The sequence below is a fragment of the Rhincodon typus genome, chromosome 21 (genome assembly GCF_021869965.1).
Source record: "Rhincodon typus isolate 14 chromosome 21, sRhiTyp1.1, whole genome shotgun sequence".
NCBI classification, from domain to species: domain Eukaryota; kingdom Metazoa; phylum Chordata; class Chondrichthyes; order Orectolobiformes; family Rhincodontidae; genus Rhincodon; species Rhincodon typus.
This window is the reverse complement of record NC_063352.1, coordinates 4,588,339-4,611,709: the sequence shown is the minus strand read 5'-3', so window position 1 is coordinate 4,611,709 and position 23,371 is coordinate 4,588,339. Positions and strand designations below refer to the sequence as shown.

General features: G+C 39.2%; 1 protein-coding gene across 1 annotated transcript in view; it reads right to left on the bottom strand.

The window, feature by feature from the left end:
• snx29 (sorting nexin 29) overlaps positions 1–23,371 on the bottom strand; it is a 396,186-nt gene that overhangs the window by 140,278 nt on the left and 232,537 nt on the right. The window contains exon 14 of the mRNA XM_048609502.1: positions 21,684–21,800. Coding sequence (XP_048465459.1) covers positions 21,684–21,800 — 117 coding nt within the window. The remainder of the gene's footprint in view (positions 1–21,683; positions 21,801–23,371) is intronic.

Below are 23,371 nucleotides of genomic sequence, written 5' to 3'. Positions count from 1 at the left end.
AACTGCAGATGCTGGAGAATCCGAGACAACAAGGTGCAGAGCTGGATGAACACAGCAGGCCAAGCAGCATCATAGGAGCAAAAAGGCTGACATTTTGGGCCTAGACCCTTCATCAGAAATCAATATGTAGAAGGCCCTACTCTGGAGGGTGCAACACTGGACCTCCTCTTAGGAAACAAGGTCTGGGAAGTGACTGAAGTGTCAGTCGGAGAGCACTTTGGATCCAGAGACCATAGCTCTCTTAGTTTTAACATGGTTATGGAAAAAGATAGGACAGGTCCACAGGTTAAGATGCTAAACTGGAGCAGGGCCAATTTTGGGGCTGTTAGGCAAGATCTAGCAGAGGTCGATTGGGTGAGTCCGCTTCAAGGAAAAGAAACAACTAGCAAATGGGAGGCCTTTAAAAGTGTGATATCAAGAGTCCAGGGACTATCCCTGTCCGGGTGAAGGGAAAAGCTGGCAGGATTAGGGATCCTCAGCTGACAAGGGATATTGAGGGTCTGAGCAGGAAATAGAAGGCGGCATACATTGGGTTTAAGCCAACAGGCTCAAGTGAATCCCTCAATGAATATGTGTTGGAGCACACTTAAGAAGGAAATCAGAAGAGCAAAAAGATGCTATGAGATGGATCTGGCAGATAAGGTTAAAGCTAATCCCAAGAGGTTCTATAGCTATATTAAGAGAGCCGCTAGGGAGAGAAGGTCCCCCTTAAAGATCAGCATGGCCGTCTATGTGTGGAGCCACAGGAGAGGAAGGTGATTTTTAATGAACATTTCTCCTCAGTGTTTACAGAGGTGAGAATCATGGATGCTAAGGAAATAAGGGAAACAAGTGGAGATGTTTTGGACTGCATACATATTACCAGAGAGGTGTTTTCAGCCTTAAAGCACATTAAGGTGGATAAGTCCCCTGGGCCTGAGTAGGTCCATCCTCGGACATTGTGGGAGGCTAAGGAAGAAATCGCAGAGGTACTTGCAGAGATTTTTACTTCATTGTTAGCCACTGGTGAAGTTCCAGAAGACTGGAGGGGGCTAATGCTGTTCCATTGTTTAAGAAAGGTAGCAAAGACAAGCCAGGGAATCACAGGCCAGTGAGCCTGACATCAGTGGTAGGCAAGTTATTGGACAGGAGACAGGATCAACCAACATTTGAATATTCAAGGTCTGATTAGGGATAGTCAGCTATTTGGAATTCTAAATTCTAAATTAAAGCAAACAGATGCACAAGATCTGAACAACAATAAACAGAAATACATATCAGAACATGTAGATTCCAGCAGTAAAAATCAAGAATTCCTGCCAGCAAGATAAATTGTTCCTAAGGCATTTTGCAGCATATGGTCTGGTTGAAAAGAAACAGCTGAAATTTGCTTAACAACTTTATCTATCCAGCATTTCTTAATTAAATACATGGACTAATGCACATAAAACATATTCAAATATGCCTAAAGTGCTCAAATGTAAATCTACCTAAATATGCTGCTGTTGCACTTAAATTTGGCAAAATGTAGCTCAGCCACACTAGCTTTGGCATTTCATGAAATTCAATGAGCGTTGGTCACAGTTATTTCAAATAAGATGAACAACCTGACAAGAGTATCAGAACAGATTCACGTTGTGACATTTCACTAAACCAATACATCAGTTGATCAAGCTTACAGTTAATATTGTTTTAAAAAAAAAATGATCTGACAATTATCTTTTACATTCAGAAGGTTAAAGTGAGATTTGGTTATTTTCTTTCTGTCATGCAATTATTCATTTCATTTACATTAAGTTAATAGATTTCATCTTGCAAAATTACTAGCACTACCATTATAATTCTGACAGCGGAATAGTAAGTTTACCTCAAAATGTAAGAATTTAACCCGAAATTATGTAAGTACTTTTACAAAGACAAATCTACCAGGCAGAACGTTTATATACTTCATAATGTTCAGTTAGGTTTCAGAAGACTAATAAAAGTCACTGCCCTCTAATGTTAGAAAATTAAAATCACAAGTAGATGCTCCTTGTATGAAGAATAGTAATCTCTCGAAAACTACAATGGTAAAACTGAATAATTGCTTCAAAACATACCACCTGATACAAACTGTTACAACCAGAATATTAAACCATAATAAGCATTATGTTTTGGATTTTCTTTTTTAAAAAACCTATTTTTGAACACAAGTATTAATTCCCATAACTTTTCTCCAGGTTTCTGCATTTATTTTAGACTGGAATATTTCACGTTTCAATGTGAAACCAATTATAATTAGTGCACATATTTCTTTTTAATTATTGCTAGGTGAATACTTTACCATATTGCTAAAAATCATAACTATTCACAGTGCAATTTATCTAAACCTGTGGCTAATGTATACAGTTTCTAGCACGTGCAAATCCACTCTGAGCCTGCTTGACAACCTTAAATTGGTTACTGGTGTAACTCTTAGCACAGTCCGTTTATTTCTAAGTATTGGCCAATAGTAAAATCACATCTAATGTTGGACATCGTCTTCTGAGGCTTGTAAGCATGGACTGGTTGAACACAACTGGCATGCTGCCCACTGCCAATGGTCAGATTTGTGGTTCAATTACAACTATAGTCTGTGTTTGCTTTGGGAGGGAGCCAAACTAAAAGGTCTACTGGCCTTGATTTTTTCTTGAAATGTTAATCACATCCCTCGTATGACAGATTGTCCCTCTGAGCTATTAATTTCATAATCTCTACCAGAACAATATGGTACCAGCAGAATAATTTGTGCATCTGATTGTGAAATAAAGCAAGCTAGCAGGTCATCAAGAAGGCTAATGGAATGGTGGCCCTTATTTCAAGGGAGTTGGAGACTAAGAGTAGAGAAGTCTTACTACAACTGTACAGAGTGCTGGTGAGATCACATCTGGAGGACTGAGAGCAGTTTGGTCACATTATTTAAGAAAGATATCATTTCACCAAAGGCATTTCAGAGAAGGTTCACTAGGATGATCCCCGATATGGAAGGATTGTCTTCTGAGCAAAGGCTCGACAGGTTGGGACTCTATTCACTGGAGTTCAGAAGAATGAGAGATGATCTCATTGTAACATACAGGATTCTTAAAGGGCTTACCAGGGTAAATGCTGAGAGGATATTTTCCCTCATGGGAGAGTCTAGGATCAGAGGACATAGCCTCAGAATAACGGACCATATTTAATACTGAAATGAAGAGGAATTTCCTCTCACAGGGGGTTGCCCGTCTTTGGAACTCCTTGCCACAGAGAGCTGCGAAGGCGGGGTGGGGGCAAAGTTCTTGTGTATATTTAAGGCTGAAATAAATAGATTCTTGATCAGTCAGGGAATCAAGGGTTACATGCAAAGTGGACATGCCGAATGCCAATCAGCCATGAATGGACAGCAGGCTCAAGGGACTAAATTGTCTACTCCTGTTGCTATTTATTATGTTTTATGGTCTATAAATATCTTTTAACTGGAAGAATCTTATGCGGCTACAGAAAAACTGCTGATGCCTATATCAAATTAATTAAACTTACTTTAAAAAGACCAGAGATAGCAGGAACTGCCGATGCTGGAGAATCTGAGATAACACAGTGTAGAGCTGGATGAACACAGCAGGCCAGGCAGCATCAGAGGAGCAGGAAAGCTGATGTTTCGGGTCTGGACCCTGCTTCAGATATGTGTTCATCCAGTTCTACACCTTGTTATCTCAGATTCTCCAGCATCGGCAGTTCCTACTATCTCTGAGTGAGTTTTAACCCCATTGCAAAGACCCATATCTGAAGAAGGGTCCAGCCCCGAAACGTCAGCTTTCCTGCTCCTCTGATGCTGCCTGGCTTGCTGTGTTCAGCCAGCTCTACACCTTGTTATCTCTTTAAAAAGACCAGACTGGCTGTGTTCTTCAGAAGAAATGAGCAGCATATAAGGTACACCTTATTACTGTACTCAAGTGTATTAAAACTAAGACGACGAAGCAACATTGAAAGACATGCATATTGCTTAGAACTCTACATAACTATGCAAAACTAACGTACAAAGACTTATTACATAGTTTAAGTTAGAAAACTAAACCATTTATAACACGGCTATATCCTTGAGCAAATGAAGAATTTTCACATTGAAAGTTTTGGCAAAGATCTGTAGCTCGGGTTGCGGATGAGGTTGTTAACTTGCTTGCCGAGCTGGTTTGTTTTTGTTCAGACGTTTCATCACGATGCTGGGTGACGTCATCAGTGGAACCTCCGATGAAGTGATGTTATTCTACTCTGCTTGGAATTTATACTGTCCAGTCTGTCATGGTGAGTACTGTCATTTCCAGTTTTGTTCTGTATGGGTTTGTATATGGGGTCTAATTCTATATGTTTGTTGATTGAAGTATGGGTGGAGAACCATGCCTCTGGGATGATCTCCTGGAGGCATGGTTCTCCACCAATGCTTCAATCAATTGGGAGTTGGTAAGCTCAGTTGGCTGGACGGCTGGTTTGCAATGAAGAGTGTTGCTAACAGAATCAGTTCAATTCCCACACCAGCTAACATTACCATGAAGGACTCTTTTTCTCAACTTCTCCCCTTAACTGAGTCATGGTGACCCTCAGGCTAAACCAGCACCAGTCATCTCTCCCTAATGAAAGAACAGCCCTATGGTCCGGTAGGACTATGGTGACTTTACCTTTTTAGATTTCACCTCAACCATATGGATATTCTTACAGAAACCATAATTGAACAGAACAAAATTTAACTTCTCACTTGCTTAATCATGTCAACATTATTGGAAAATAACTCAATCTTACAGTTCCAATTTTGTGCAAGTGTCTTAGCATTTGATTCTTCACATAATTTATTAACACTTCATTAATTCACCGTATGTATTTGATTAAGTTTGTAACATTGTGTGTGCAAATTTAGACTTAAATTAATATCCTTTCTACAATTCTTTACAATCCTTCTTTGGCATTTTTTTGACCCCTAAGCTCTATATTCTCATATCTCCAGTAATCTCCCTTTCAGTCCAATTATTATGAACTCATTTCTTCTCAGAACTATACGTCAATGCCTTGATGATCTAAAATGTCTTCTTAAGCTGGCCATCCTAACCATGTCATACCATGGTACAGGACCATTCTACAGTGCCATGCATTTTCACATTTTAGCCACTCCCTATGTTTGTGACAGATGCTTGACCAACTATAACTGCACATTTACAATGGAATCCTCATATTATGTTGCACTTTTTGAAATCTCCTTAATCATATTGAAAGCTTAAGGTATTTATATGCAGGTGGGGGAGCAACATCTTTGCTTATTTCTCCCTTCATGATCCGCATACCTTGGAATCATGGTCAGTACATCAAGTTTAGGTTCTCTTTAAAGAAAACACTCAGACAAGGGTACAAACATTACCAAGGCAAAATTGCCCAATTACTGATCTAATCCATACTTTTCTGACTTTTACTAACTTACATTAAAACAGCTAATATCTGTAATGTTCAATACCAATTTATTATTACGTTTCCCATAACTCTACCTCCTACTCTCACTTACGTTTTCCTCATAAAATCTACACATTTCACAAGTCATTATCCTACCTCATTCATAAGCATGGAAAAAATGTTTAATGCCGACTGCAACATTTGCAATGGTTCCTTTTCTCAGGAATTACACATTCCATTTAATTCCGCATCTTAACATATCTTATTCATTCTCCTCATGTCCGTGTGGGTTTCTCCGGGTGCTCCGGTTTCCTCCTACAGTCCAAAGGTGTGCAGGTTAGCTGGATTGGCCATGCTAAATTGCCCATAGTGTCCAGGGATGGGCAGGCTAGATGGATTAGCCATAGGAAATACAGAGTTACAGGGACAAGGTGGAGGGGTTCGGTCTGAGTGGGATGCTTTGCGGAGGTTGGGGTGGACTCAACGGGTCGAATGGCCTGCTTCTACACTCTAGGGTTTCTATGACTGTTATCATTCTTCCTAAGGGAATCATTCTTTCTTCTGCCTCTATCATAGGTGCTCGATACCAAGCTAGTTCAAAACAGAAGGTAGATTCCCTTTTTGCTCAAATAACTCATAACCACCTTTGCACATTCATACTATAAAATAATGTTTCACTCTTCTGAGGATTACTTAAATGTTTCCAAAAAATTATTATAATCTCTAGTTTCCTATAGGACAAGATTTTACTCCTCCTTCACTGCAGCATTTTTGTTAACCCCTCTTCCTTTTCTCTAGCTCTCAAGTTCCTGAGTGCCAAAGTGGCATGAGCAATACAAACTCAGCATTTCTTTTTAAGTCTTGGTCACTTTTGCATAATACCAGACAATCACTAATAATACAACTTTTTTTATTATTTATGACACCTTTACAACAAATCACCACACTCAAGAACATCTTTTACCTATTAAACGAGTGCAGTCAATTCTAAATTTATTTGCACATTATTGCATTTAATTAAAACAAATTAAACACATTTGCTTGCTCTTACCTTAAATAGCATTCTACCTCGTAACCGTCCAAATCATACTGAAACTGTTTCAATATAAATTATCTCAACTTCACACAATAAAATGTTTGCCCAACAGTATGTTTAATTTATTTCTCTTCAAATAAGAAGGTTCTTCCTTGATACTCAAACTTGTAAACCACCTGAACTGTTTTTACATTTACTCTTGAAAATTAAATATTCTATCCATTACTTTTAAACTGAAAGAAATATCTTTATTCCTTTAAGTGCACAGAACAGCAAAAATAAATTAAATCCTGCCATCTTATCCTTGAGTCGTTGGGAATGGTACAGCAAACTCACACTTGGAATCAGACCACTATTGAACATGATATGTCACATTGATCATTTGTGTAGTCAATAAAACATCTTTTTCGCTTGATGGCAGCACCCAGTTAGTGGAGAAAGCCATTCATAGGTTGACTACAAAGTAGCAGTGGGAGACAGGTAGTTTCAGCTATAGTTCAAATTTTTGATACAACTTCTTCTTTCAGAGTTATTCGAGTTAGACTGCGCACTGAAGTCCAGAAGTAATGGCCGTATGCTTTTTCATGACTTGCACAATATACAGTATGTGACGATTTCATTGAGGTAGCTTTCACCATGCAGGACAGTTTTGATATATCCTATCTAAGTATCAATCTCATTATAAGGTGAGCAGATGACTAAAGCCCTGCTCACAATAAGACTGGTCTTGTAGCCCAGAGTATTGAATGTAAGCTTTGGGTATAACCCACAGGCAGAGTTATCAACTAACAGATTGAGGTGAAGGAACCGCATGATTGCTCCATTTCAATGATAATTTGAGCACAGGATGAATTTTATTAAGTTGTGTTTAAGTTGTGTAAATAAACTCTTTGACACAGCTATAGACTAAAACATCATAAAGATGTCATTTATATGTCAAAACTGTGTAAGGGGTAAGAAGTTATCGGTCATTCCAGCTAAGTTTCAGTGATATACAAATTACAGTGCCAGTGTGATGCCAAGATGCCATGCTGGCCATATATCCTAGTGACTGGTGAACTGAATCATCAGCGCATTCCATTGACTATTTGCAGCAGGCAGTGTGCTGACTGAGCTGAATCCAGGCTATGCTTACAAACCTCAGAAAACCATGTCTAACATTAGATGTAATTCTGCTTTTGTACAACATTTATTAGCTAATTTGTACCGTGCAAACAATTACAATGGAAACCAATTTAAGATCATCAATTGCACACTCAATATGATGCTTTTACGTATGCTAGAATCTACATATATTAGTACACAGGATTTTTTTAGGCAACATTCATAAATATAATATATCCTTTTCACTGGGAGAAAAGGGGTCATGCAGACTGCCAACTTCTGCTGCATTGCAATACCCTGACCAATCCGAGTCTGCCTGCCTGGTCTGAGAACTAATATCAACAGCTAAGTATTTCTCCTGCATCTTAATGCAAATGATGGCTCAACTAATCAGCACCCTCTGCTAACGATGTATAACGTGTTTCTTTCTCAAGTTTATTCTTATGTTCTAGTCCTAACGAATGCAAGATGACAAGTGTCAAGTTTGTGTTTCTTGTTAGTAATTGGTTCAATTCCTGAATCTGAGTTTACCATGAAGGTCCCACCTTTTCAACTTCACCCCTTGCCTGAGGAATGGTCACCTTCAGGTTAAACTCACCACCAGTCATCCCTTTCTGATGATTAGGCAGCCCTACTGGGACGCTGGAAACTTTATCTTTCTAAATGCTGATTAATAACATTCCAATTTAAGTTCATAATCCTTTGCTCACCCATATTTGATTGAAACATTAGAATTTTATTAACTTAATCTGGATGGAGATCCTTCAGTCAAAGTATGAAATTTCCCAACAATATGCTTCTGCATTGTTCAAGTGACATTAAGATATAGAAAAGAGACTTGGTGTACACAAAACAACAATAAATCATAATGTGGGTTTGTTCATTATTAAGAAATGTAAAGCCCAAGTAGAGTTAAGCCTTTATTATAGTACAAGACTAAAATTATTGCTTTTGCTTCAATTTGGTGGGGCGATGAACAACAGAAAGTGACAAGTGCCTTCACACATTCCTACCTAACAGCTACATCATTTGAAAAAGTTGACTTCAATTGGAATGATCATCGGGCTCAGTGTTAAACAGACTAGCAATTCCCTCCTGTTTACTCTACCCGATCAAAGACAAATTTGAGCCTCATGTATACCTTTGCAGAATTTAAATCTCATACATGACGATTTTTAGAAGAACCCAAAACTACTTAGCCACACTTTTCTAAAAACTAGCATCTGCTTAAAAATATCACACTATACTTGTTGAATAAGATTGTCTCCTTCCATTTAATGAATTCAACAAGTGCTCTATGATTCCTATTTGCATTTTACAGTAATTAGCAGACATAAGTCCAAGTAGATAATTTTAGTGAGATTCATTTGACAGTTTACTGTAAAAATTAAAGCTAAAATTAAGTTTGAAGGGTTTATTGGGAGTTCCTTGTACTAATTTTAATGTTCATCTTCATCTTCTATCCAATTCTCATAGTCAGAAGTCATATGACTCAAGGTGATAATCCAACAGGTTTATTTGAAATCACAAGGTTTTGGAGCTTCGAAAGCTGGTGTTTTCAAATAAATCTGTTGGACTATAACCCAGTGCCATGTGATTTCTGACTTTGTCCACCCTAGTCCAAAACCAGCACCTCCACACCAATCCTCAGTGTTTAGTTTTTCTTTATCAATCTTTGTAACTACCTATTTAACCACTGTTCACTTCTTCACATTTATTTAATCATTTCTGATTTCATGGCAACTATCACATTGCTCCAAATGCTTTCCTTATTTCTGATTTCACAGCAGTTACCTCATTACTCAAAATGCTTTCCTTACTTCTTGGCTCTCTAACATTTTTGAATTACTGTTGTACCAAATATTCTCAAAATTAAAGATTTAACTCCAACAGGACTTACATTAGGATCTAACCCAATATCATGCTAATTCCAAAATTGTAATGTGTTCTCCATATTGTTATCATTGGCTGTAACATTGACAACTGGTGGATTTCATGTATTTCTTTGCTAAAATGCCATCCGACAATTTTTTTCTTTATTTGCCATATTTCCTTGGAGCTAAGTCTAGTTGTAGTTATTTGGGTATTTCAGTCTGTCTTTCCAATATGAAGGACAATTTAAGTCTGCTTGCATTCAACTTTTAGATAATTCAATAAAGTATTACAAAATGTACAATTCTGCTCTCTAATGCTGCGATAGATAAAGTAAAGATCAAGAGAATTAAACGCTTAGAAGCCATACAATACAGCACAAATCAGTGTAGCCATCACAGCATCATGGATAGGTCTTCCATTCCAACACTAATCTTTCAAAGTGCAGACTTTGACAAATAAAAACTTAACATGGTCATAGTTTATTACATTATTATCTATGATACCTAAAGTTTCTGTTAATTCCAAAGATTTAGGGACTTGTAGTCTAAATTCTAAATCCACTAAAAATTACATCATTCGTTTTCTCCAAGCACAGACTAAATGAGAGATAGTAGGATCTGCCGGTGCCGGAGAATCTGAGATAACAAGGTGCAGAGTTGGATGAACACAGCAGGTCAAGCAGCATCAGAGAACATAAGAACTAGGAGCAGGAGTAGGCCATCTGGACCCTTGAGCCTGCCCTGCCATTTAATAAGATCATGGCTGATCTTTTTGAGACTCAGCTCCACTTACCCGCCCACTCACCATAACCCTTAATTCCTTTACTGTTCAAAAATTTATCTAGCCTTGCCTTAAAAACATTCAGTGAGGTAGCTTCAACCGCTTCACTGGGCAGGGAATTCCACATTCACAACCCTTTGGGTGAAGAACTTCCTCCTGACCTCAGTCCTCCATCTGCTTCCCTTTACTTTGAGGCGATGCCCTCTAGTCCTAGTTTCACCTGCTAGCGGAAACAACCTCCCTGCTTCCACCTTATCTATTCCCTTCATAATCTTATATGTTTCTATAAGATCTCCCCTCATTCTTCTGAATTCCAATGAGTATAATCCCAGTCTACTCAGTCTCTCCTCATAATCCAACCCTTTCAACTCTGGAATCAACCCAGTGAATCTCCTCTGCAGCCCCTCCAGTGCTAGTATATCTCTTCTCAAGGAAGGAGACCAAAACTACACACAGTACTCCAAGTGTGGCCTCACCAGGACTCTATACAGCTGCAGCATAGCCTCCCTGTTTTTAAACTCCATCCCTCGAGCAATGGCAGACAAAATTTCATTTGCCTTTTTAATCACCTGCTGCACCTGCAACCCTACTTTTAGCGATTCATGCACAAGGACACCCAAGTCCCTCTGCACAGCAGCGTGCTGCAATTTCTTACCATTTAAAACATAGTCCCTTTTCCTGTTATTCCTACCAAAATGGATGACCTCACACTTATCAACATTGTACTCCATCTGCCAGACCTTTGCCCACTCACTTAGACTATCTATATCCCTCTGCAGACTTTCAGTGTCTTCTGCACACTTTGCTCTACCACTCACCTTAGTGTCATCTGCAAATTTTGACACACCACACTTAGTCCCCAACTCCAAATCATCCATGTAAATTGTAAACAATTTCGGTCCCAACACTGATCCCTGAGGCACACCACTAGCCACTGACCGCCAACCAGAAAAACACCCATTTACCCCTACTCTTTGCTTTCCACTGGTCAACCGATCTTCTATCCATGCTAATACATTACCTGTAATACCGTGCAACTTTATCTTATGTAGCAGCCTTTGGTGTGGCACCTTGTCAAATGCCTTCTGGAAATCCAGACACACCACATCCACAGGTTCCCCATTGTCCACCCTGCAAGTAATGTCCTCAAAGAATTCCACCAAATTAGTTAAACATGACCTACCCTTCATGAACCCATGCTGGGTGTTCCCAATGGGATAATTTATACCCAGATGTCTTGCTATTTCTTCCTTAATGATAGATTCAAGCATTTTCCCCACTACCGAAGTTAAGCTAACTGGCCTATAGTTACCTGCTTTTTGTCTACTTCCTTTTTTAAACAGTGGCATCACATTGGCTGTTTTCCAATCTGTGGGAACCACCCCAGAGTCCAGTGAATTTTGGTAAATAATTACTCATGCATTTGCTATTTCCCCCATCACCTCTTTTAGTACCCTGGGGTGCATTTCATCAGGGCCAGGAGACTTGTCTACCTTTAGCCCCATTAGCTTGCCCAGCACTGCCTCCTTAGTGATAATGATAGTTTCTAGGTCCTCACCTGCTATAACCTTCTTGCCATTAGTTTCGGCATGTTACTTGTGTCTTCCACTGTGAAGACCGACACGAAATAACTGTTTAATGTCTCGGCTATTTCCTCATTCCCAGTTATTAAATTGGCCTTCTCATCCTCTAAAGGACCAATGTTTACCTTTGCCACTCTTTTACGATTTACATATTTATAGAAACTTTTGCTGCCTGTTTTTATATTCTGAGCTAGTTTACTCTCATAATCTATCTTACTTTTCTTTATAACTTATTTTGTGGCTTTCTGTTGGTCTTTAAAGATTTCCCAGTCTACTAGTTTCCCACTACTCTTTGCTTTTTTGTATGTGTTTTTTTTTCAATCTGATACTTTCCTTTATTTCCTTAGACATCCATGGCTGGCTCTCTCTTTTCCTACAGTTCTTCCTTATCACTGGAATATACTTCTGCTGAGCACTGTGAAAAATTGTTTTGAAAGTCCTCCACTGTTCCTCAATTGACCCACCATAAAGTTTTTGCTCCCATTCTACCTTAGCTAACTCCTCCCTCATTCCTTCATAGTTTCCTTTTTTTAAGCACAGGACATAGGTACTGGATTTAACTTTCTCACGCTCCATCCGTATTTTAAATACGATCATACTGTGATCGTTCCATCCGAGAGGATCCCTAACTGTGAGATCATTAATTATTCCTGTCTCATTACACAGAACTAGATCTAAGATAGCTTGCTCCCTCGTAGGTTCCATTACATATTGTTCAAGGAAGTTATTGCGGATGCATTCTATGAACCCCTCCTCAAGGCTGCCATGACCGACCTGGTTTGACCAATCGATATGTAGAAATTTCTGAAGAAGGGTCCAGACCCGAAACATCAGCTTTCCTGCTCCTCTAATGCTGCTTGGCCTGCTGTGTTCATCCAGCTCTACACCTTGTTATATCAGACTAATTGAGAATTGCTTATGATCAACATTTTTCACTTTTATTAAAAAAAAATTTAGTTCTTTGGAAGTAAAAGGTCTTTCATTCAGAGTTCAAAAAATGCCTTCCACTCCATTTTGCAGTGGCATTAGGAACAAAGGTGCTATAAATTTTAATCAAATATCATGGTCCAAGAAAGATATATTCATTACCTCCCTATAGAAATCTGAATTCCATAATTAATCATAAATGATTTGAGCATCATTGCCATTACTGGTTAAAATTCACATATTAATCAGTTCATAATACATTGAGTCATGATGATAGTAGTCCATACTCCAGTAATGTTAACTGAGATTTGGACATCTAACACCTGTACAAAAATGCAATCTTCATTTTCTTACAGCCTCGAAGTAAACTGAATAAGATACAAAAGTAAAATAAGTTTGATAAATAAAATACAAAGTATTAATAGTAATTTCAACATTATATGTTATCATGTATCTATGCATTGTGAAACCATCTGTATCCCATGCACTAACAAAACAATTTAAGACACAACTTATCAACATAATATGTAAAATAAGAATTTTTCAACAAATGTGAAAATTAACTGAACTTGTTGGTAAAAAAATTGTTTAACTCAAAATATTTTCAGAGGTGTTTACTTCCAAAAAAATCTCAAATAGGTGTGTAGTTTCTTGCCTCTTAAATTGTACTCAGGTGCAATGTGACCACACATTCAATCTACAGCAGGTATATTTTTCGTGAGTTATTTGATCTAATCTTTCAAAATTTTACAGTTCATAAAATGTGCAATGCAGGACTTTTCTATTGATGTTAATTCTTGTCACATTGTCTCGTGAACCCATAACTTGTACTAACGTTAGAATTACATGAGACATCCCAATCACAATTTGTTAGGAAATCGGTTTTCTTTCCCACAGGTAAAGTTTAAAGCGATCCCTGAATATTTTTGCCAATGTTCCAACTAGTTAAGTAATGGAAAGGGTGGAGACTGAATAGAAGCTTCCTGTTCATCATCACCTCATCTGGAGATATTCTATAGCTCAGGGTAACAAAAACATAGGAAACAATGTGCACAAACATCCGTTGAGGACAGCCATAATGCCCAGATAAATGTTCAGTGAGACCAAAATCCTGTTAATATCCAGCATAGTTAAGAAATATTGTTATAAAAATAAAGTGCTGGAGAGACTCACCAGGTCAAGCAGCATCTGTGGTGGCAGGAAGAGAACTAACAGGATCACAGAATTAAAACAAAGGACTGGGAGGTCTTTCGGCCCATCATATCTGAGCATTTTGGCTCAGTTCCAAACTCCTGCTTTTTCTCTGCATGTTGTTTCTACTTAAATAATGATCCAAAGCCATCTTAAAAGCTTCAATTGAACTTGCATTTCCAGGAAGTGCATTCCAAACCCAAACTATTCACTGTGTAAAAGTGTTTTACTCAAAATCAAAAATGCTGCTCCCTCCCCTCTCCTGCCTCCCTTTCTATAGCATGTAAGCCCTGGAACACTGAGCTGCCAGTCCTGTCTCTCCCTCAGCCACATTTCTGTAATAGCTATTTACATACCCCTCCCACGTTCCCATACATGCCCTGAGCTCATCTGCCTTACCCGCAAGACTGCCTGCTATCAGAATGATGTTGTTAAACTTGAAAGGGTTCAGAAAAGATGGTCAACTGAAATGGCAAGCACCAGAGGCTGGAGTCATGCTTGTGAACTGAGCACAGCTGTTCTGTAAAGCAAAATGTAATGTTTGGAAAATGAGATAAAATGCTTTTGAAGTCCTAGACACCAAACTCAGGACAGAAAGTATTTGGCAGTGGGAGCAATGAGAATAACGCGTTGTTCCACAAATTAACAGTGTCCATAAGTTAACTCTGTTGCCAACAGTCATATTTGTATTAATATACTATGGGAAAAAATAGAATTGTAATCTGAGCCAATTTTCTTTTAAATTGTATAATAGACAAGAACTCTACATCAATCATCACAGCTGTTAAATGACACCATATCATAGGATATGAAAAATGAACAGATTTGAATAGGAGGTAAAACAAATCAAGCTAATCTGAATGTATAAAAAATCCTGATCGTAATCCAAAACAGTCCAGTGAGTTGGTATTGAAAAGGATTTAAGATCCAATTAGATTTCACAGTATGTATTAGAAACTGCACAAATCCAAATCTCACCTTGAATATTCACAGCAAAGTGTTTTACACCAATTTGAATAACCTTTTAAGCTTTTGTGTTGTTACGAGTTATTTTTACAGTTCAAAAAGTGCACACCTTGGATATCAAAGCATTAAATGGGACACATCAAAAAGTATTATAACTGTATATATGAGCGCGCCTAAACCAGTCGAGAAAACCTAGGCCCTTTCCTATTAGAGACAATTTGCATAAAGATGCAAAAGAGTACATCAGTGCATGTACAAATAATAATTAGTCGTAATTCAATTTTGGTATTGATCATTCAATGCACATCTGAAATATGGCCAAAGATGAGAAGAAGATTAAAATACAACGAAAAACTAAAACACAGATCAAAAGATGGTTGGAAAAATAAACTCAGACAAAAGCAAATATTAATAGAGTAATAAAACAAACATAGTATGAGTTCTGCTCTACACAAACACTTGTATCATAAATCATTCAGGGGGCTGCACACGGAGTCCTTGTCAGTAAACCTGTCAAATTAATTATGCAATTTTATTTTCTTTGTTAAACTAATTTTCAGTTTCTGTCTGAATACGCTAATACAGATGTTAACCCAGTTAAAATGAACTTATTAGGCTGGATTTTGTTTTCATTGGTGAATAAGTAATTCTTGTCATTTATTAGAGTTTGACTCACCCATGGACTCCGGGACACCCTGGTCCACACTTCCTACTCCACCCACCTTCCTATTTTCTGCATATAAACTGACGTTTTCCCAGGGTCACCGGACCCAAAACATTAACTCTGTTTTCTCCTTCACAATGCTGCCAGACCTGCTGAGCTTTTCCAGCAACTCTGGTTTTGTTCCTGGTTTAGTCCAACAGGTTTATATGAAATCATGAGCTTTTGGAGCATAGCCCCTTTGTCAGGTGCAGTGAGAGAGAAGCATACAGAACACAGAATTTACGGACAGAGAGAGAGAAATCAAGGGCAAAGAGACCAAAAGACCATACAAATGGTGTGAGTGGAGTGCCGAGTAATAAGTCCCTGCAGGTGATCCAAAGTGTAAGACGGTGTGGGTAAAGTGTCAACAGCTGAATAACAAGTGAAGGGATGACCTATAATGTGATTATAGTCTTCAGCACCACCTTATTTTTAATTTTTTGTAATTATTTCTCTGCCTCATTTAATCGGATTACAGGTCATCCCTTTGCTTGTTGTTCAGCTGCTGACACTTTACTCACAACGTCTGACACTCTTGATCACTTGCAGAGACAAGTTATTCAGCCTGTCGACACTCCAGTCCACTCTGATCTCTCTGATTATAAAGTTTGTGCCTGGGTGCTCTCTTCACTTCACCTGATGAAAGGGTAGTGTTCTGAAAGCTTGTGATTTCAAATAAACCTGGTGTTGTGAGAGTTCTGATTTTGTTCACCCCAGTCCAACACCGGCACCTCCACATCAAAGAACAAAGAAAATTACAGCACGGAACAGGCCCTTCGGCCCTCCAAGCCTGCACCAATCCAGATCCTCGATCTAAACATGTCACCTATTTTCCAAGGATCTGTATCCCTCTGCTCCCTGCCCATTCATGTATCTGTCCAGATACATCTTAAATGACAATATTGTGCCCACCTCTACCACCTCTGCTGGCAACGTGTTCCAGGCACCCACCACCCTCTGCGTAAAGAACTTTCCACACATACCTCCCTTAAACTTTTCCCCTCTCACCTTGAAATCGTGACCCCTCGTCATTGAGTCCCCCACTCTGGGAAAAAGCTTCTTGCTATCCATCCTGTCTATACCTCTCATGATTTTGTAGACCTCAATCAGGTCCCCCCCCTCAACCTCCATCTTTCTAATGTAAATAATCCTAATCTACTCAACCTCTCTTCATAGCTAGCGCCCTCCATACCAGGCAACATCCTGGTGAACCTCCTTTGCACCCTCTCCAAAGCATCCACATCCTTTGGGTAATGTAGCGACCAGAACTGTACGCAGTAGTCCAAATGTGGTCGAACCAAAGTCCTATACAACTGTAACACGACCTGCCAACTCTTGTACTCAATACCCCGTCCGATGAATGAAAGCATGCTGTATGCCTTTTCATCATTTTCAATGAGGCTGTATCTACCACACAATAACAAGCTGCTTAGCTTAACTTGTTTATGTTGGTGTGCCCATACGCCACACAAGCCTCCTTCCACTCTGCTCCCATATCACTCTGTCCTTTTCTCCTTCATTAACATACCCAGCTTCCCCTTCAGGTGTCAATGTTATTTGTTTTAAACACTCCACATGGGTGCGCACTATGCATTTGGTCACAAATCAAAGAAAGCACAAGTCATCTTTACGGTGTAAGTAAGTGCATTCAGATGTTCACTTTTTTAAAATCCATCCATGGAACATGGACATCGCTGGCTGGGCAGCATTTCTTGCCCATCCCTAACTGTTCCTAAAGAAGGTGGTGGTGAGCTGCTTTCTTGAACTGCTGCAGTCCATGTGCAGTAAGTTGACTCACAATGCCCTTAGGGAAGGAGTTCTGGGGAATCTTTCCTCAGATATTCTGTTAAACCCAGAAATAAACTCAGCATGCAAAGTAATCATACAGTCATACAGTACAGAAGAGGCCCCTGAACCCAACGAGTCTGTACTGCCAAAAATCAACCAGGGCTTATCCAGCACTCTTCATAGCTAAAATGCTCCATCCCAGACAACATCTACTTTCCATCCCCTCCAGTATAATCACATCCTTCCCATGGTGTGTTGACCAGAACTGCACTCAGTGGTCCACCTGCAGCTGAACCAAAGTTCTGTACAGCTTCAACATAACCTCCCTGCTCTTATAATCTATGCTGTGACTGATAAAGGCAAGTGTCACTTATGCCTTCTTAACTACCCTATTAACCTGCCCCATTACCTCCAGAGGTTTATGGACAAGCACCCCAAGATCCCTCTGTTTATCTGAGCTTCCCACTGTCTTGCCATTCGTTGAACACGCCCTTGTCTTGTAATTTCTTCCAAAGTGCATCACCGCACATTTATCAGGGTTAAATTCAATCCACAATTGATCTGCCCATCTAACCAATCTGTTTATATTGTCCTGTAGTCTAACACCTTCCACTTCACTGTCAACCATCTGACCAATCTTTATGCCATCTGAAAATTTACCTATCATCCCTCCCGCATTCTCATCTTCATCATTTATGAATATGACAAACAATAAGGGACCCATCATTGATCCCTGTGGTACATCACTGCAATCCAAGCTTGGAGGCTGTCAGCCACCCTGCCTTGCATTAATGTTTACCAAAGAAGCAGAGGCAGACAGCTTGCCATGGTGCAGAACCCAAAAAAAATTAAGGTAAATTCCAGACCAGCATATTTACGACATGCAAGGTTTTAAAGTGTTGCAGATCAACTGTTGGTATTTGGAGATAGTGGATTCCTGTGGATTTCAACATGTAACAATTTAAGAAAACAGACTAATGCTGCTAGTATTTCCAAAAAATTTGCAGTGCAGCTCAGGATTCAAAAAAGGGTCTGCAAAAGTGATAATATTTCAGAGAGAGGTATATCACATCTCAATAAATCACAAAGACTTGACTGCATGACTGCAGAAGCAGATGAAATCAAATTATGTGCTTTTAAAACATATATTTTGTTTTACTGCAAAATTGGATGGCTGCCATTCTGCATGATTTTGCTCAACGGCAAAATATAAATGTTATCGGTGTAACAACTCAGTTCAGATTTCCCAATTTTTATTTGGCAAATCGCCATTAATCATTTCTTTGCCAGTGCACAGGGGCACATTGTCTTGGCGATTTAATTCCAACATTCAGGTAACCTTCTGTATCCAAAGGAGAATAAACTGACAAGTGACAAAAACATTGTTAGGTTTTGAAAAGCGATCACATTAGACTACAAGACTATAGAAATGAAATCAGACAGATTGATGTCACAGATGAAGACATACAATCATAATCTTAGCCAAAAGAAGAAAGGATGGCAGAACGCACAATAAACAAAGATGAAACAGTTAGACGTCACCAACATGACATAAATAACTAGCAATCTTAAATAATTCCAAATGTTTAAGACCTGACAGACACTTTATAATGCAAACAGATACATAGAAATCCCATGATGATGCTGCAACTCTTCAAAAACCAATATAACAGCAGTGTCTTTAGAAGTATCGACAATAAATTATTTATTACGTTCTTTATTTCAACTACACTGCAACTTTTTGTTACTGTGAAGCTAAAAAAAAATAGGAGTCAGTTCCAAAACAAAATCACCAACACAATGGAGTGAAGTAATTATGTTCCAAGTCTAATGTTGTGGAGAACATAACTCCAGTGATGTATGATTTTCTTCCTATCCACGTGAGGTGAAGGACATTCAGGATAGAGCAGTACCACTTGGTGCAATTTTGCTGAAAGCTGATGAGACTATTCGATGTTGTTGCCTTTGGCCTTTGTAGCCCTCGCAATCTCTCCACGGCCATTGATTTCTCAGATACTGAAGTAGTCCATGTCCAAATGCAACGAGATCTGAACAATATCCAGACTTGGGCTGACAAGCGGTGAGTAACATTCACGCTACAGAAACGTCAGGCTGACCATTGTCCCTTGACGTTCAATACTAAATCCCCCATTGTCAATATCCTGGAGGGTTATCATTGATCAGAAACTCAATTGGACTCACCACATAAATACAGTTGCTACAACAGCAGGTCAGACGCTAGGAATACTGCAACGAATATCACACCTCCTGACTCCCCAAAGCCTGTCCACCATTTCCAAGACACAAGTCAGGTGTGTGATGAGGTACTCCCTACTTGCCTGGAATGACTGCAGCTCCAACACTCAAGAAGCTTGACACCATCCAGGACAAAACATCCTGCTTGATTGGCCCTACATCCACAAGCACCCACTGCTTAGTAGCAGCAGTGTGTACTATCTACAAGATGCAGTGCAGACATTCACCAAAGATTCTCCAAAAACACCTTCCAAACCAAGACCACTTCAATCTAGAAGGACAAGGACAGCAGATCTATGGGAACACCATCACCTTTGAGTTCACCTCCAACACACTCACCATCTTGACTTGGAAACATATTGCCATTCCTTCATTGTTGCTGGGTCAAAATCCTGGAATTCCCTCTCTAATGGCATTGTGGGTCAATTGACAGCAGATGGACTACAGCGGTTCAAGAAGGCAGCTCACCAGCACCTTCTCAAGGGTGGCAATAAATGCTGGACAGCCAGCGACACCCACATCCCACAAATAAATTAAAAGTTAGTGACCCTTCACCTCAGGAAACAGCTGCTTTCTATCCATCCTGTCCACATCCCTCATAATCTTATACACCTCTACCAGATCCCATCTCAGCCTTCCCTGCTCCAAAGAAAACAACCAAAGTTTCGTAAAGCTCCAACATAACCTCCTTACTCTTCTAGTCTATGCCATGATTGATAAAGGCAAGTGTCTTCTATGCCGTTACTACCCTAACTTGTCTTGCGCCTTCAGAGATCTGTGGACAGTACCCCAAGATCCCACTATTCCTCTGAGCATCCCAGTGTCCTGCCATTCATTGAGTACTTCCTTGTCATGAGTCCTAGTGCTTGATTCACAAAAGGTTATTATGGAGGTACAGCAAGCAATTAGGAAAGCTAATAGCACATTGTAATTTATTGTGAGCAGAATTAAATACAGAAGTAGAGATGTTATGCTTCAGTTATACAGTACACTGTTGAGAATAGATCCAGAGTACTGTGCACAGAATTGGTTATTTAAGGAAGGATGTAAACGCACTGGAGGCAATTCTGGCTTACCAAACTAATGCATGGAATGGGTGAGTCGTTCTCGGAGGAAAGGGATGAACAGGCTACGCTTGTATCTGCTGAAGTTTAAGAAGTAAGCACCAACTTGATTGAAACATACAAGATCCTGAGAATTCCGGACAGGGTAAACGTAGAGAGGATGTCTATGATTACGGGAGAATCTATACGTAAAAGTCACTCTTTAAAAATAAGGGGTTGCCTATTTAAAACAGGGATGAAGAAATTTTCTTTTCTAGGACAATGATGAGAGTCTTTGGAACTCCATTCCTGAAAAGGCACTGCAGGCAAAGTGTTTGAATATTTTAATCTGAGGTGGATAGATTCTTGGTAAACAAGGTGACAGGTTATTAGGAGTTGTGGGAATGTGCATTTGAGGTTACAATCAAAGTAGCCACAATCTTATTAAAGTGACGAAGCAGATTTGTGGAGCTGGATGGTCTCCCCTGCGATTTATTTGTACGTTCGTACACAAATTTCATGTAGCTGGTAATGGATTCAGTTATGTTAGCAATTGCTTTTCTTGAATTAATTTTACGTTAACGCATCAGGATGCAAATTCTTTTAATTTGTTTGCTTATTGTGCATCCTGTAATTTGCCTTTTTTTTTTATTATGCCTTCACGAATCAACAAACTCTATTTGATTATAAAATCATTGCACACTCCATAGGACTGCTCTTCATTCTCACTCTTCAAAAATCCCTTCTCCAAGTTTTCCCAAGGTTTGAAGCAGTTACATTTTTGATCTATTTCTTTCCAAATTCTGTAAGCAGCAAACTACTGATTTTCTTGTACATGTCTTTTAAATGTAACTTTTGGTGTGCTTGGCATTCTTTCTCTGTTTTGTTTGCTTCATAACCATCCAAATACATTTTTTTCTGTGGCTGTGTCCATGTACTTTGTACTCGTATAGACAATCATCCACCTAAAATGGACAGTCCACAACTGTCCACTGGTTCTAAACCAAGTATATAAAACTACTTACCGGCCCTCGTAAATCAATGAGTTCCTGCCTCATCTGTGAGATAAGGGCCTCCTTAGCCATCAGTAATCTGTGTAGTCTTTCATTGAATTCTATGAGTTCACCATGCATCTCTGCAACCTACAAACAAAGGAAGCAGAAAATTAGAAATAAAATGCAGCCTACAGGGTTCAACCTCAGTTATTTAGATTTCAAACATGCTCTGCATAATAAAGGAGTCAACAAAATAAAGATTTTCAAGCAATTACAATTGCCAATTTAATGTTCTACAAATAAACAATGACTGAAAAGTCTACCAAATACTTCAGTTAAGTATATCCATTAGAGAAGTTGTTCTCCTTGGGGAACAGAAAGTTGAAAAGAGACTTGTTAGAGGTATTCAAAATTGAGAGGGTATTAGGACAGAGTATACAGGAAGAAGCTGTTCCTTTTGGTGGGAAGATTGGGAATCACAGGGCACATTTGAAAGGTAATTGGGAACATGAAGAAAAGTTTATTTTATGCAGCAAGTCATTAAGGTCTGTAAAGTGTTGTCTGAGTTTGTTATGGAACTAGGGCAGGTTCAATCGATGAATTCGACAGGGAATTGGATCGTTATGTGAGGAAAAAACAACTGTGCAGGGCTACCCAGAAAATGAAAACTGAAAGAACTATGGATGCTGTAAATCAGGAACAAAAACAGAAGTTGCTGGACAAGCTCAGCAGGTCTGGCAGCATCTGTGAAGAAAAAATCAGAGTTAACGTTTCGGGTCCAGTGACCCTTCCTCAGACCCTGCTGAGCTTTTCCAGCAACTTCTGTTTTTACCCAGAAAATGGTACTGGCTGAATTTCTTCTGCAGATTACCAGCATGGACTCAATGATCTGAATAGCCTCCATCTGTGCTGCAACAATTCCATGAAGTACATAATAAGACAGAGGGACCATCATTTCAGTTAAAAAGCATGCATTTTACCATATAGTAAAGTACTTCATGATATACACGATGCATTCCACAAAAAAAGTCAATACTTTGAGTGATACGATCAGTTCAACAGCTAACTCAATTGGCAGATGGATATCTTTCAGAAACTCAAATTATATTTTGCATTCTTGTGTTATGAATATTGTAACATATTAGCAAACATTCCACATTATGGCCTTCATCATTCTTTACTATGACCTTATCTTAAAGTACGTGAATAATGTTTTAATATTTTCATAGAATCATAGAATCCCTACAAGTGTGGAAACAGGCCCTTCGGCCCAACAAGTCCACAGTGAATCTCAAAGCATCCCACCCAGACCCATCCTGCTATAACCCACCTAATGTACACATCCCTGAACAGTATGGGCAATTTCCCATTGCCAATCCACCTAACCTGCACATCTTTGGACTGTGGGAGGAAACCGGAGCACCCGGAGGAAACCCACGCAGACACAGGGAGAATGTGCAAACTCCACAATTTTATAGCATTGTTTCCGGTAACACCATTAAGTGTTCCATTGCTCGTTGATACCATGGTCTGACGTACACTGCTGGAAAGACAGAACCCACTGATCTCCATCACAAATGCTGTTCCCTCATTACTAACTTAATTTCTCTCCCACACAACTGTCAGAAGTTGAGCCAACTCCTCACAATCATGATGTTATATCTGATTCCAAGATGTTCTTCATGTTATTCACATTTACATCATCATTGGGGTCAGAG